The sequence below is a fragment of the Onychostoma macrolepis genome, chromosome 21 (assembly GCF_012432095.1).
Source record: "Onychostoma macrolepis isolate SWU-2019 chromosome 21, ASM1243209v1, whole genome shotgun sequence".
Taxonomy (NCBI): domain Eukaryota; kingdom Metazoa; phylum Chordata; class Actinopteri; order Cypriniformes; family Cyprinidae; genus Onychostoma; species Onychostoma macrolepis.
In genome coordinates, this window is record NC_081175.1 from 27,420,040 (window position 1) to 27,436,726 (window position 16,687).

At 35.1% G+C, this 16,687-nt stretch overlaps 1 protein-coding gene across 4 annotated transcripts in view; it reads right to left on the reverse strand.

Annotated features, from left to right (window-relative positions):
* Positions 1-2,205: 2,205 nt before the first annotated feature.
* Positions 2,206-16,687, reverse strand: part of ctif (CBP80/20-dependent translation initiation factor) — an 84,838-nt gene continuing 70,356 nt past the window's right edge. For all 4 annotated transcript variants that reach the window (XM_058758541.1, XM_058758540.1, XM_058758539.1 and 1 more), the window contains 2 exons: positions 5,749-5,802; positions 2,206-3,774 (listed from right to left, as the gene is read on the reverse strand). In XM_058758541.1, coding sequence (XP_058614524.1) covers positions 3,559-3,774; positions 5,749-5,802 — 270 coding nt within the window. In that variant the 3' untranslated portion in view covers positions 2,206-3,558. The remainder of the gene's footprint in view (positions 3,775-5,748; positions 5,803-16,687) is intronic.

Consider the following 16,687-nt stretch of genomic DNA (forward strand, 5'->3'; position numbering starts at 1 on the left):
TTCTAAACTGAAATAAAAAAAAAATTGAAATTATAAACAACTAATAAAATTTGCGAAATTTAGATGAAAACCAAAAACATGCAAATAAAATCTCATTCAAAATATGAATACATACTATATAACCATATATAAATCATAATAACATAACACTTTCAATAACATAGCAAGTTCTTCACTCTGCACGAAAGGAAGAAAAATGGACAGCAAACATCACTAAGCAATAATCATCAAAGAAAAGGACAAACACTTCATGTTACACCCCTTCTCAGTTTATTTTCAGTTGCATAAAAAACAAAACAATCGCTGACATCTTTGAATGAGCCCAGATCTACAGTTTGGTCAGCTGACAAGGTTGCCACATCTGCTTTGCATGTCAATTAGATGCAAATGAAGATGATCTGCATTCAATAGTCTGGTGGGTCGCAACACTGAAGAAGTCAAAGGTCACATGATGCCTGCTGCTTGAATGGGGCGGAGCCTAAAACAAACCCTGATGATGCTGAGAGCAAATCAAAGGAAACTCTAAAATACAAAAACTGAAATCATGTTTTAAAGACAAACACACACTCACCGAGCATCAGCTATTCAGTATGCATGTATAAAATCACTCTGAGGGGAAATCTGGCCAAAAAAAAAATCAAAAGAAAAAATTGCTAAATCATATTTTGCATGAAGAAAACTTCAATCTACTTTATGCAAAATATTTCAATATTTTTTCCTTTAAAATTTAGGGTGAAATATGAGCCAGATTCAACCCTCATGTGTGCGTTTGTCTTTTCATGTGGATTCTTGATGCAAGACAGAAAATACACAAACCCCAAACCGGCCGGCAAACCACGAGGTTCTGCGTGTGTTTCCTCCCCTAAATTAAGCTGGAGGTCACCGACTATGCAAAAAAGTTCAAAAACACTTCCTATGTTCCTCCTCATGGTCTAAAATTCATATTCAATGTGCCGTTTACAAGATTACATGTACTGTAGCTTATTTATAACTAGATGACTGGCTTGTGTTAAATCAATATCAATGCACACAGTCGTCAAAGCCAGAGAAATCGACACGTAATAGCTAGATATACCGTTAAAAGATTCGACCACCATCCTCGGCAAACAAATTTAGTTCAAAGTAAATAGTTTTAAATAGAACGACTTGCAAAGAACGACCACGGCAAAACGGCCTATATACTCAATAGCCATTGTTGTTTAGTTTCATTTCGATTCATGCTCGATTTTTTATTTTTTTTTCGACATCTCACATTGTTTATTTAGGAAGCTGAACGTCGCAGGGCGATAAAAAGAAAATGGTCTTCGCTGCACAGGCCTTTCTATCAGCTAGAGATTCAACTCGCAGGGGTTTCGAAGGCCACTATTTTCTCCCAAAAAACCTGATTCTATGAATCATTCTAGCAAAAAGTGTTCGACTAACATTCGAAAACCTCCACAACCCGCATCACTTTTTACGTACACGTTTATCTTCTTTTTCTTTTTAATTTTTTAAAGCAATCGCCTTAAAACAGTGCAAAACGAAAGTAATCCTGTGCAACAGATCTACGACTAAAAACATACAAACCTCATTCGTGAAAAACGAGTTGGTGAATCATTCAACAACACAACATGTTACGAATGATTCGCGTTCCGCTTGCATTTCACAAACGAAGCCTATTACATGGACATTTATACGTTGTTTGTAAAAAACGCGACAAAGAAAGAGTAATAATAATAATAATAATAACAATAATGCATAATATTAAGGACACTATAACACATTATAAACAGGGACGCGGCCCGAGACGGAACGGGAACAGGAAACTCAAGCGATCCGACTGATGTTCATGAAGAACCTGACCACTTCATGTTGAATGTGTACTCTCACACACACACTAAAGTGTGTCTCCCATCTGCTGTGTGTGTGTGTGTGTGTGTGTGTGACAAAAGAAAGGCTCGCTCCAGCAGAGTCAGCGTGACTCCAGCTGGACGCCCCTGTCGGCCGACGGCTCCTGACACCCGGGGGGCCAAACGGGACGGATGGATGAAGAGCAGCCCCCGGGCCAAAGAAAAGACGTGAGAGCTCGTCCAGTCTCTGGGGTCCACAATTCAATGAACACAATTCATGAACACGGCCAGAGAATATCTTACAACAAAATCAAAAGAAAAAATAGAACAGGGAATTCTGATTTTGCTTAAAGAAAATGAAGCCTATTTTGAGGAGCATTAAGTCTTTGTGCACATTGGCATTATTTCCATGAATATTAAGCACATACCTACAATTACCCCCAAAAATGGTTAATTAAAATACATTTAAAAATCATGCATAAAAAACAAAAGTAAAAAAAATAAAAAATAAAAACATTTTTAGGTGAGTGCTTAACTATCATGAAAATAATGCAAAAAATTAAATAATAAAAACAGAAAAAAGAAAAGAAAATCTTTGAGAAATTAATTTTTTTGCTTAATATTTTCAGGAACAAGGAACTGTGTCAATTCTCATGAGTATTAAGCATATTTGTAACCCAAACTCTCCAAAAAAAAAAAGTATATCATTAATGCAAAAATGAATTAATAAAATTTTAACATTTATGAGGGTGTTTTTTGGTGCTTATTGAATGGTTGTGAAAATACAAAATTGAGTTCAATTTAAAACATTTAATAAAAATAATTTCATTCTCAAAATGATCATCATTACTTAAATGCAAAAAACATTTATTTATTTATTAATTAAAATGTAAAGTATTTATGCATCATGATCAATTTTGGTTAAGGAGGATGTGCTTAATTGTCAGGAAGAAGTAAAAATACAAAATTAAATTAAATTAATCTCATTCTGAAAATGATCATTGTTAATGCAAAATAATAATGTATTAATTAAATTGTAATTGTAGTAATAAAAGTAGTTATGCATCATGATAGAGTTTGGGGTGGAAATGTGACTAACTAATGAAAATGATACAATGCAAAAAAATAAAAATCTCTTAATTTTTATAATTATGCAAAATATAATGATTTAGTAATTCAATTGTATTTTTGCATCGTGATAATGTAATTTTTTTTGGGGGGGGGGGGTTGGAATGTGTGTAATTGTGAAAATAATGACAATATAAAATATAGGCTTCATTTTTAAAGCAAAATAAAATTTTTCTTTTGATTTTTTTTTTTTTTTTACGTTTGTATTTATTTTCTTCTGCGCTGTCTTTCTGTGGAGGTTTAGTCTGCAAAGCGTGACAGACAGTGACTGGCGTCTGCACGCGTGCGTCTAATGACTGTCTGGTTTCACGTCTGCACGTCTGGCTCACCTCATGAATATGTAGATGTGAAGTGTGAACATATACATATTCATTTCAATCTGCATATTTTACCCTCTGACCTCTGACCCCTGGGCCAACCCCATATCCCATAATGCCTCATGTCTCATCCATCCACGCCCGATTCTATCCTGTTACAGAAAGCTTGTGTGTGTTGTAGTGTGTCCGTGGCCTCTAGTGGTTGGTTTGCGTGTCTCTTAATGAGTTTCTGGATGGTTGTGTTGTGGTTCGCAGTGGTCAGGGCCTCCAGCGGTGCGTGTGCGTCACGCGGTGAGCTTCTGGATGGTTCTGTTGTAGTAGGCGGTGGTCAGCGCCTCCAGCGGGCTCCAGTGGTGAGCGTGGAGCTCGATGACCTCCATCAGGAGCGAGCGCGTCAGCTGAGACTCAGATGGACACAGCATCTTATCCCGCACGGCCGCCAGCAGCTCCGTCATCATTTCAGGAAGCTGCTCCTCCAATAACCGGCCGGTGCTCTGGAGCTGCAAGAACAAGCACAGAGAGAAACAACACTGACAAATCCTCCCAAATAGTACCAACTTCCTCAGTTCTCTTAACAAAATGATCATCCCAGAAAAAGTGTGAAACTGACTATCACAGAGTTTTTAAAAGTATAATTATAACGCTAAATAATGGCACAATGCAAAAGTCTTAAAAATAGAAAATTAATTACATTTGTTAAATTTCATTTTTTTAAATGAACAATTAATAAAAAATGTATAAAAATCTAATTCTCAAATTGATTACTACTATGAAAAAGTGTGAAATTGTGATGTTTTTCATTGCACCACAAAATAAATTAATATAAACAATTAAAAATAATAATTAATTGATTAATAAATGTAACAATTGAAAACTTTATAAAATGGATATTTTTAAAACTCTGTGATATATATATGTATAGGTGTATATATATAAATAATGTGATTAAATTAATTAAATATAAACATTTAATTATCAAAATGATCATCATTGTATTAATTCAATTGTCAATTGTCAGTATTTATGTATTGCATTATGCATCACTTGTCTGATGTAATTATGAGACTAGGGTTTAAATGTCATGAAAAATAGGGTTCATTTTCTTCATGCAAAATATATTTGGAGGTGACTGGACACGCTTCATGTGAGATTCACACTGAGGCTGGAGCTGAAATGAATGTCTGTGACCGCAGCACGTCACGGATGCGGTGCATCAACATTTACTCCAAATATCCTGTAATACTACTTTAAAGTGGGGTGGTGAAACACAGACAAAGAGAGGCAGGAATCACTGAGTGGTTTCTGAGAGGAAATAAGATGTTCAAAGGGAGATGGACACACTCAGGCTCAAGCAAGGGTCAGAGGTCAACTCCACAGGGGGCACAGAGAAACAGATGCTAGTCTGAGAGAGAGAGAGAGAGACAGAGACAGAGACACAGAGAGGGAGAGACAGAGAGAGAGAGACTGGAGGGAAGCTGTCGGATGTCCAGACAAACTGTCTGCTGATGATCCGGTTTGTGGGCAGATGGGACATCATCTACTGGATAGATGGAGCCACACTCAAGTACACACTGAAGAATTTGTATATATTTGTATATTACAAAAATTATTTATTTATTTACTTACTTGTGGTGCAATGACAGACACTCATTTTAAAAATTAATTTCATAAAATTAATTTAATTTTCTATTTTTGAGATTTTTTGCACTGTGCCATTTACTGTTTATATTTTTAAAAGTCTGTTTTATAATTTAAATATCAATGCATAAAACATACACGTATACATTTTGTATACATAAATAAAAGTAAAGGGTAAAATAAATAATGAAAAGTAAAATATACTTTTTTAATAAATGTTAGAAATAAATGTATCTTTTATTATTCAATTTTTTTCTTCTGAAATAAATATATTAATTTAGTTTTTTTGTTGTTGTTTATTTTACAATAACTAACTAAATGAATAAATAAATAGGTAATTTATTCCATTTAAAAGACAAATAATGGAAAAATATAAACATCAAAATATACATTTTATTTATATATTTAAATATTTTATTTTTATTATTATTTCTCTTTGAAATGGAAAATATGTATTTATTTAGTTTTTATATAAATATTTATTTTATAAAAATATAAATAATTTTATTTTTCAAAAGATAATGTTATTTTCATCTAGCCTTGATGTGAATAAATGCTGGTAAGCCTGGCCACTGAAAACACATCTTAAGACTTCTGCATTCTGCTCAGCTGAACACAAGAACATGTGCCGTGCCAACATGTGCTCTCTCACAGCTGTAAACAACTGAGAAAACAAAACAAACGGAAGGAAAAGAAACAAACAAACAAACAGATAAAACCGCTTGCATTTCGTGTGAAAACATCTTCCTCTGAAGCACTCAGACACACATTCAGACGATGGTTTGGGCTGGTCGCTGGTCTCGGTCTCTCGTTCATCACAAATGTGTTAAACTCACCTCCATCGAACAGCAGAGCACCGCGTCCTCCTTCACCTCCGGAGACTCCAGCAGCTAAAACACAGAAAACACACCTCACTTCAGCGACTGACCAATCACAGTCAAGCAGTTCATAAAACATTCAACATCTTCAGTACATTCACATTCATGCATTTGGGAGATGATTTTACCCACTGCATCCATTGAGTCTATATTTAAGTCAAGACATTACAGGTGAACAGAATAAAAACTGAAACTAATATATATCACCATTATCGTCAAAACCTATTATCACTAGATATTATTATTATTATTATTATAGAAACCTTGGTTTTATGATATTTTTAAACAACAACAACAATACTACTACTACTACTACTACTACTACTACTACTACTACTAATTATTATTATTAGTAGTAGTAGTAGTATTGTATTTGTTGCTGTTGTTAGTACTACTACCACTAATAATAATAATAATAATAATATTATTAATATTAGTACTACTACTACTACTATTATTATCATTGTTATTATAATTATCATCATCATCATCACATATTTTAATACATATGATTATTATTATTATTAGTAGTAGTAGTGTTTTCAGGCAAGTCAGTTTTGAGATTATACTATTAGCACTATTATTATTATTAATAATAATAATAACAATAACAACAACAAAGATGATAATGTATTATTATTATTATAAAAGAAATCTTAGTTTTATGATAATGCTTAAAAATATTATTATTATCATTGTATTTGTTGCTGTTGTTACCACAAGTACTACTACAAACACGTAATAAGTATTAAGATATGTATTATTATTATTATTATTATTATTAATAACCCATTTTAATCCTTATTATTATTGTTGTTGTTAATAATAATAATAATAATAATAGTTATTATTAGTATAGATTTTTACATCTCAGAAACGGCATGAAATAAAATCTTGTTTTTTCCTGTAGGGTTCGAGCTACTAGTACATGCATCATTAATCTGCATTCTTCTCTCGTCTCGCGTGTTGAACAGACTTCAGCTTTCAGGAGGTCACTGCTGGTAATCCAGACGTATATACAGACCACACATCACTGCACCAATCATCTTTCACTTCCTCTTTCACTGTTCCTCAAAAACCACCAGCCGACAGACGCCAGTGAGAGCAATATCAGCCGCGTCCCAGTCTAAACCCCAGACGACTGCTGCGACAGACAGAAAAGCGCTGGCTCCAACCACAAAAACAGAAGTGCAACTCACTCAACAGGACAAATACACTTTATTATTCTGCAGCTGAGCCTGACACAAGACTTATTTCTGTTTGTTAAACGGAAAACAGAACAGTTTACTTTGGTGCAAAGATGATCAGCACCAGATGATCAGATGAAAAGCACCTATATACTTCAATAACCAAACAAATGCACACATTTAGCATCTATTCAACATTGTGACTATATCCTGTGGTCTGGTTTCCCATATGTTCAGCTGTCTCTTCCCGTAACAGACATGATTATGTCATTTGACGTTATGTAAGAATGTTCTTTTCGTCTTGGCTAATGTGTTTGTGTAATGCAGAATTGCTAATATGACCCAAACACACATGAACTCTGTTCAAATCATGATAACTCATTAATGACTCAGTGATTCATTCAGAAATCAGCCGACAGTTCTTCTTTTGCAATTAGTATTTCTACAGCTTTCTCATCTGAATGACTGAGTGACAACACTGCACTAAAAACACACACTAGATATGAATTATAACTAGAGATGATTCTGGATATTGACTGGGTCTTCACATTAAAAATATCCTGGTTTTACAATATTCCTTTATTATTATTATTATATTTGTTGTTGCTGTTGTTAATAATAACAATATTGCTAATAATATTATTATTAATTATTATGGCAGCGGCTATTTGCACAGTGTAAATAGCAATGGATTCTTTTTACACTAAGTGAAAATAGCAGTATTTTTTAATGATATGCTATTTACACTAAGTGCAAATAGCTAAAGATTATATTTACACTATGTTAAAATAGCAAGATTTTCTGCTATTTATGTACTACTTATTGCAAATAGTGGCAATTATCTGCACCTCAGTATTGTAGTACATTATAAAACAGTACGCAATAATAACGTATTGAGCGTAAATTATAGTTGCAATTCAAATTATTAAATGGATGATGCCACCTTATTGGGACAATAAAGCTCTCCCTACACCTACCCTAACCCTACCCGATACTTTATTTTCAACTTTTTGATCATTTCCTTCACTTTTATTGAAAATAAATGCCTTTCCGATGCAATATGAGATTTGAAAAGGGAGAAAAAAAGTTCGGCAAAAGGCGGGTTCGAACTCAGGTCGATCGCGTCAAAAAGCATGTGTCTTACCATCTACACCACTGAAAATGATGTGAAACAAGTGTCTTTTTTCAGTGTTGACTATCCCAATCACACGTTGGTGGGCGGAGTTAGTGTAAATAGACACTCCGAATTATTATTATGTATTAAAATCTGTATTATTATTATTATTACTATTGCTAACAATATATTATTATTATTTTAAACAGGAATTTCATATAAACAAAATATTATTGATTTATTCTTTTAAATCTGTATACAAGTTCCGGTGTGCAGCACCTTATTTGACATAAAATAAAAATGCAGAGATTAGTTGTAAATTAACTGTTATACAGTATTTTCATTTGATTACATTGTAAAAAAGTGATTGTTAAAGTTTTATGAATTCAGTCCATAACACATTTTTTAACTCGTATATTATTTCGAGATCCAGAAAAAATAAAACAATAAAACATCCAATTATCTGAAAAATCTGAATTAATGGGGCCCTAAATGAAAAGTTAGCATATTCTATGAAGTTTCCTTTAAACAAACAAACTATGATTACACAAGATCTAACAAAAATGTGGAATGCATTTCCTTCCCTGTTAGTGGTATAAAATGAATGTTGTGTATATATATTAATATCAAATCATATGGAAAAACATATTGCAATAATATTTTTGGCCATATCGCCCAGCCCTAACTATTAGTGGTGTTTTTTAAGTCAAAATTCCCCATTACTATTCCTCAAACTAAACGTGACTAAGTTAAGAATTAAACTCGTGTTTTCAAACTTGTACAGCTATCACATGACTTCAAATGATACATGGACAACTTTAATGATATGTTCATGGTGTTTTTGCTCCTTTTTGGAGCTCTTGCCCTTGAAGGTGGGCTGTCTGTGGATCAGTGTGCCTGTGTGTGTGGGTATAAGCGTCTGAAGAGATCTACTGAGATGACTAGCAGAGCGGCGGGCGGGAAAATCGCTCGTGCAGTGACACAGGCAGCCTTTTGTGAGGCAGGGGGCCTGCAGGGGCTGATCAAAGCTGACGCGAGCGGCTCTGGACTCTGTCTCAGAAAACAGCTGACAGCTCCCGCACAAAGCCACAAGAACCAGGAATCTCATTCAGACAGACTCGCTCTCAAAATATACTTCACTTCACTCATGGTGACCACAACAGCAGACATTTATAAAGATCAGCTACTTTAAGAGCCACAACCTACACTTGTTTGCCCAATGTTTACCTATAATGTTACGCAGAGTTCTTACAAACAGGTGGTTACTGTTCCTTTAAGACTTTGTATGTAATTGACCTCTATTATGACTGGCTAATCTTCCAACCTATTACAGTATGTCTACATACTATATTACTCTTTGGTTTCAAAAGACATTATGATGCCTTTACTTTTGGTCTTGGTTCTCTATGAAATCAAAGATAATATGCAAGTAGTGACTCTTCAGAGAAACATGAAAAAATGGCAGAATGATCTTTGCTAACATGAGCAAATGTCAATTAGTGGGATGTTAAACAGACGGCAGATCTGGCCTGTTTGTTACGACAAAGCTCTGCAGTTCTGTATCTAGTCTATACAAATGCAAAAAAATACTGTATTTGTTGAGAAAATCAGTGTCAAAATGACAGTACAGCCTGCAATTAATGTTAAAGAGTCTTACAGGGTTCCCAAAATTCTATGACTTCCAATCGTTTCTGAATACTGGATGTTTAAAATAAAATTAAATGAAGTGAAAATAAAATAAAATAAAATAAATAAAATAAAAACTAAAAAAACAAACAAATAAAATAAAGTAAAAAAATAAAATAAGTAAAATAAATAAAGTAAAATAAAGTAAAACAAAATAAATAAAATAAAATAGTAAAAAAGTGCAAGGATGCATTCAATTATTCAAAAATTACAGTGAACACAAATTAAATGCTTTCGTTTTGAACTTTTATCAATGTTTTCACAAAAATATGAGCGGCAAAAACTATTTTCAACATTGATAATAACTAGAAATGTTTCTTAAGCAGCAAATCAGCATATCAGAATGATTTCTCAAGGATCATGTGACACTGAAGACAGGAGTAATGATACTGAAAATTCAGCTTTGATCACAAAAATAAATGACATTTTACTATATATTCACATAGAAAACAACTATTTTAAACTAAAAAATATTTCATAATATTACTGTTTTTACTGTATTTTTGATCAAATAAATACAGCCTTGATGAGCAGAAGAGACTTCTTTTTAAAAAAACATTTTAAAAAATCTTACCGAACAACAAACTTTTAAACAGTATATATGTTACAAATTTCACAATAGAGATTTTCTTGACCGTAAGATTTCATTATATTCATGACATTTCTAGCCTTAAAAATCCCAGATATCTTTAGGTTCTACTCAACTAAAGAAATCTGTTTTTAAACTTTTCTCTTTATAATAAAATTTCACCTGCAAAGACTGAAGGACCCTTACATTCCAGCATATTATAAAAGAAAATCAGCCAAAAAAATATCCAAAATATAATTTCCAGAGAAACTGTCTGAATATATGACAAGCTACAGCAGACGTGAATCCATGGCCCGCGGCGTTTGAAGGAGTGAAAGTGTATATTGGTGTCTGGAGGGATCTAGTCCTGGTGGTCTGGGGTAATTTACTGATGGGGTCTCGCTGCTCTGGTCTCCAGAGAACCAGCTGCTTTAGGTCTAGAGTTATACAGTCCATAATGACGTCCCCGGAGAACAGGAGCAGAGCTCGCGTTACAGAAACCACCTCAAACTAACCCCACACACAACACACGTCTACATCACAATCAACATCCTCCATCAGACAGACTGTGATCAGCTCCCTACAGACAAAATTAACATGATCCTACATGGTCAAACTCTCCACTACCACTTAAAAAAAGAGATGTATTTAATGATTATATGCATGTCTAAAATTAAATCCTTTAATAATGCAAATAAAACCTTTCATTTTCTGTATTTCTCCTCTTCTCTAGCTTGCTTCCTAATCTAGTTGTGTAATAAACCTGGCATTTGAACGCATATTACAAATATTGTTGGCTCTTTGACTAATTGCTCTTGTTCCTCTCTTGTAAGTCACTTTGTATAAAAATGTCTGCGAAATGCATAAATTTAATGCTGCTTTCTTTGACTCTGAAAAATAGTTTATTTTTAAAAATGAGTTGTCTGCAATGCTGACTCATGTCACAGGGAAAAAAAACATTATTGCTGCAGGAAGTGCAAGTAATGTGCAAATGTCTAAATCAAAAACACAAACCAAAAATTTCACCTTTCCTTTTGCATTTACATCTTGAGTTCTTTTTTTATAATCTTTGATTGATGATTTCAGGACACAAAAATGTATGTTTTATAAAATATAATAAAGAATATAAAATCAGGTATAAAATATAATATGGATATATATACACATACACACACACACACACACACACACACATTATATACACATACATATATATATATATATATATATATAAGGGCTGTCAAAGGTAACGCAAATTCATTTTAACGGCACTAATTTTATTAATGCGCGATTAACGCAGCGTGCATTTTCTGTTTGACTCGTGGCCTAGTCCGTTGTTGGAGAAATGGAGATGCACAGTGTTGCCAACTTAGCGACTTTTTTTTCCCTTCCAAAAAGCGCCTAGAGACAAATCTTTAGGGTTTGCCCAAACCTTATTTAGTTTCTGAGACTCGCCGGTACTGCCGCGCCAGGGTCTTGCATTCCCAGCGCACGCACAGACCTCTCTCTCTCTCTCTGTGCGTCTGCTCTGTTCAGCGAGCGGCGGAGAGGAGCAGCGCTTTCAGTGAAACAAATATTATGTTGCTTCTCTAATTTTACATGCAAGTATAGCTGAAATCACAGCACAGCTATTGTCTTTATCTTATGTGTATTTGATTTCATCAGACGACGGCTCAATTATCAGGATTTTTGTGCAGATTAACATCTTGGAAGGGAGAGCTGATGTCTTAATGGGTCACGTTTCAATCATTATTTCATATTCATTCCATTGTTTGACAACAGAAACAGTAAAATATATCAATGAAAACAGTTTTATTGAGAATTCAGCTGCATCAAAACAGAGTATGTGGGCACAGAGAGGCAAACAAATGTAATAATAAATGTACCATTTGCATGTTCAGAAGAAGTGAGCTGCCCTGTCGTGCAAAAATACAGGTTTGTGTAAATAAATTGCTCAGTGCAAAGAAAGAGAAGTAATGGGAACCTGCTATTTCTTTTTTCATGTGTCTAATAGACATGAACAAGTTTTTTGAAAAACATCTATGACCTTTGAAACATGTCTAGTCTTCACACTCTATGTTGACTATGGTTTCAATATTAATAAACATACATTTGAATAAAGCATCCATATTTGTCCATGCCCATGTTGATTAGAGTATTAAAAACTTAAAAAGTATTAATTTAAGGTACATTTAGAACAAATAAAAATGTGCGATTAAGTTGTGATTAATCATGAGTTAACTATTTTAATCGACTGACAGCCCTAATATATACATACACACACACACACACACACACACACACACACATACAGTCATGGCCAAAAATATCGGCACCCTTGGTAAATACGATCAAAGGCGGCTGTGAAAATTAATCTGCATTGTTAATCCTTTTGATCTTTTAATTTTAAAAATTCACAAGAATCTAACCTTTCATTGGATAATAAGAATTTAAAATGGGGGGAAATATCATTATGAAATAAATGTTTTTCTCTAATACACATTGGCCACAATTAACGGCACCCTTTTATTCAATACTTTTTGAAACCTCCATTTGCCAGTTTAACAGCTCTAAATGTTCTCCTATAATGCCTGATGAGGTTAGAGAACACCTGACAAGAGATCAGAGATCATTCCTTCATCCAGAATCACTCCAGACCCTTTAGATTCCCAGCTCCATGTTGCTGCTTCTTCTCTTCAGTTCACTCATTTTCTACAGGGTTCAGGTCAGAGGACTGGAATGGCCAGCAGAAGCTTGGTTTTGTGCTCAGTGACCCATTTTTGTGTTGTTTTTGAGGTTTGTGTTTGGATTATTGTACGGTTGGAAGATCCAAACATGGCCCATTATAAGATTTCTAACAGAGTCAGTCACTTATTGATTTTTTATCTGTTGGTATTTGATAGATTCCATGATGCCATGTGTCTAAACAAGATGTCCAGGACCTCCAGCAGAAATATAGGCCCACGACATCAAAAATACAGCAGTATATTTCATTGTAAACACGGGGTACATTTTATCCCGGTGTTCACCAAACCCATCTTGAGCGTATGCTGCTAAAAAGCTCATTTTTTTAGTTTCATCTCACCATAGAAGCCAGTCCCATTTGAAGTTCCAGTCGTGTCTGATAACTGAATATGCTGGAGTTTGTTTTTGGATGAGCGAGGAGAATTTTTCTTGAAACCCTCCCAAACAACATGTGGTGATGTAGGTGCTGTTTGACCATTTTTTTTTAAGGTTTTCTGACCCCGAAACTCAACTATTTTCTGCATTTCTCCAGCTGTGGTCCTTGGAGAGTCTTTAGCCACTCAAACTCTCCTTCTCACCGTGCATTAGGTCCTCTTCCAGGCAGTTCTGTAACATTTCATGTTGATTGGAAATTCTTAATTATTGCCATTGATACCATGTAGACAGAGAAGAGAAGTGGTTCAAGAACTGAGCCCTGAGGCACCCCAGTAGTTAGATGTTGCGACTTAGATACCTCACCTCTCCAAGATACCTTGAAGGACCTATCTGAGAGGTAAGACTAAAACCACTGGAGTGCGGTTCCTGAGATGCCCTTTCTCAATAGGGTTGACAGGTGGATCTGGTGGTTAACCGTGTCAAAAGCAGCGGACAGATCCAGCGAGATATGTATTGAAGATTTGGAATCCGCTCTTGCAAGTCTTAGGTCTTCAACAACTGAGAGCAAGGCAGTCTCGGTTGAATGTCCACTTCTGAAACCAGACTGATTGCTGTCGAAAAGGTTGTTCTGTGTGAGAAAGGCAGAGACTTCGTTGAACACAGCTTGTTCAAGTGTTTTAGCAATGAAAGGAAGAAGGGAAACCGATCTGTAGTTCTATAAAAGAGATTGGTTAAGGGTGGGTTTCTTAAGTAGTGGGGTTATACGAGCCTGTCTAAATGCTGAGGGAAAAACACCAGTGTGAAGGGATGTGTTACTGATGTCAGTGAGTGCAGGTACAACTGCAGGAGAAATGGCTTGAAGGAGATGGAATAGGATCAAGCGGACAAGTAGTAGGATGATTAGAAAGGATGAGTTTGGAGACTTCTGCCTCAGAGAGTGAAGAGAAGGATGTGAATGAGTGTATGTTTGCTGGTAAGATGTGCTTAACAGATTGTGGCGAGGAAAATTGTGCACTGATGGTTTTAATTTTATTAATGAAGAATGTGGCAAAATCGTCAGCTGTTAAGAGTTGATGAAGGAGGGGGAGGAGGACGACAAAGGAGGGAGGAAAATGTTTTAAAGAGCATGCGAGATTTAGGTGAATTGTTAATTTTGTTATGATAGTATGTCCTTTTAGCAGTGGAGACATTAGCAGAGAAGGAAGCGAGGAGTGACTGATACACGTTAAGGTCAGATGTTCGCGGAGAACGTCAGATAGCCAAGGGGCAGAAGGGGTGGTACAGGCTGGCCTGGAAGACAAGGGGCAGACAGTGTCTAAACAAGATGTAAGAGTGGAGCAGAAAGTATCAGTAGCAGGGTTAGCATCAAGAGATCATGAGGATACATCGAAAGATGAGGAATGGTGGAGGGGTATGTGTTGTGTCAGGAATCATGTTGAGGTTAAGAGTGAGTAGGAAGTGATCCGATGTGTGCAGTGGAGTAACCAGTACATGATCAGTGGAGCAGTGTCGTGTGTAAATAAGGTCCAGTTGGTTGCCTGATTTGTGAGTAGCCGTAGTTAACACGCTCTTGAGATCAAAAGAGGCAAGCAGAGTGTGGAAGTCTGCAGCCTGAGGTTTATCTAGGTGGATGTTGAAGTCTCCAAGCATAACTAGGGGAGTACCATCCTCAGGAAAGGTTGAGAGCAGCACATCTAATTCATCCAAGAAGTTACCTTGTGGTCCTGGGTGTCGATAAACAACTACAAAATGGATTTTAAAAGGGTGGGTAATAGTGACTGAATGTGATTCAAAGGAGCTGTTAATACCCAGAGAAGGTAAAGGAATAAATTTCCAATCATTAGAGATAAGCAGACAAGTACCACCACCTCTTCCAGTTAGATGGGAGTGTGGGAAAATTAAAAAATTATTGGAGAGTGCTGAAGGAGTAGCGATGTCTTCTGGTTTGATCCACGTCTCTGTCAGGGCCATGAGACTTAGTCTTGAATGAATAGAAATAGATGTAATGAAATCTGTTTTGTTAACTGCAGACTGACAATTCCAGAGACCAATAGAAAAAGAAAGTAGTGTATTAGCTAGGGATGCAACGATACTATTTTTCCAGATCCGATCCAGAAAATTCTGAGTATTGGCCAATTCCGATCCGAGCCGATACCAGCGCAGATTTTTTTTCGTTTTTTAATCAATCAATGTAGAATTTCTATACTTCTGTGTCACTCTTTTGTGTGTTAAACACAATCTATTAGACAACTTCATTTTAATGAAAAAACAACATGAAAAAAATATAGGGGCTGTGTAAAATGTTCAAATGAATCTCCTGCGATATTGAACGTGATGACGCAGCAGAGAGAAGAGTTTACGTGAACTTGAGTTTAACGACTTAAATATTCATCTGTACCTCACATTAAACTATGGAACGGCTTCAGAACACTTGGACTTTGACTTTATGTTGCTTTATAATGTTTTTGTGCTTTCGTGGGGCTTAACAATAACACAATAGTATACGCACAATATCGGATTTGGATCGGTCTCGTCTAGGGATGGCTCGATACCATAATTTTGGCTTCGGTACGATACCAGAATGTAATACCTCGGTATCGATACTAAATCGATACCATAGGTGACAAATATCCAGCCTCAAAAGATAAGTGAATTGAAAACAGTTTTATTAAAATAATAATAATAAAAACAGATTCATATCTTAATACCTTTGTATCAAACCCTAACAAAAAACCTACAGGGAACATAGGCTACATTTTGATGTTGGAGAAAAAAATATATAACTGAAGTAATAAAATGAAAATATATTCAAATCTTCTTATTCAGTTCAAACGCATAGCGCAAACAAAATCTCAAAATGTAACAAACCTACCGGGAATATAGGTTACATTTTGACTGAGTTTGAAGGAAAAAAACAAAACAACTGAAGTAACGCAATTAATGCAACAAATGTTGCTTTATTGTAAAGTGTTATTCTAACAGTCAAAGTAATATTCAAAATCACGTTATTATTTCTCTCCCTCTCAGATTGTTTTCAGATTTCAGCCTCAGATAGCCAAAGAAAAAGCATTAAGTATAAATCTCACTCGCTCTCTCGGCTGCTTCATATTAGCGGTCGGCAGCGCGGCAGAAACATTACTTTCATATTATTGATACTAAAATTAATATAGCAAAACTCTTGCTTAATTCAAATTCAAGTAATATTCGATTGTATGAAATGCA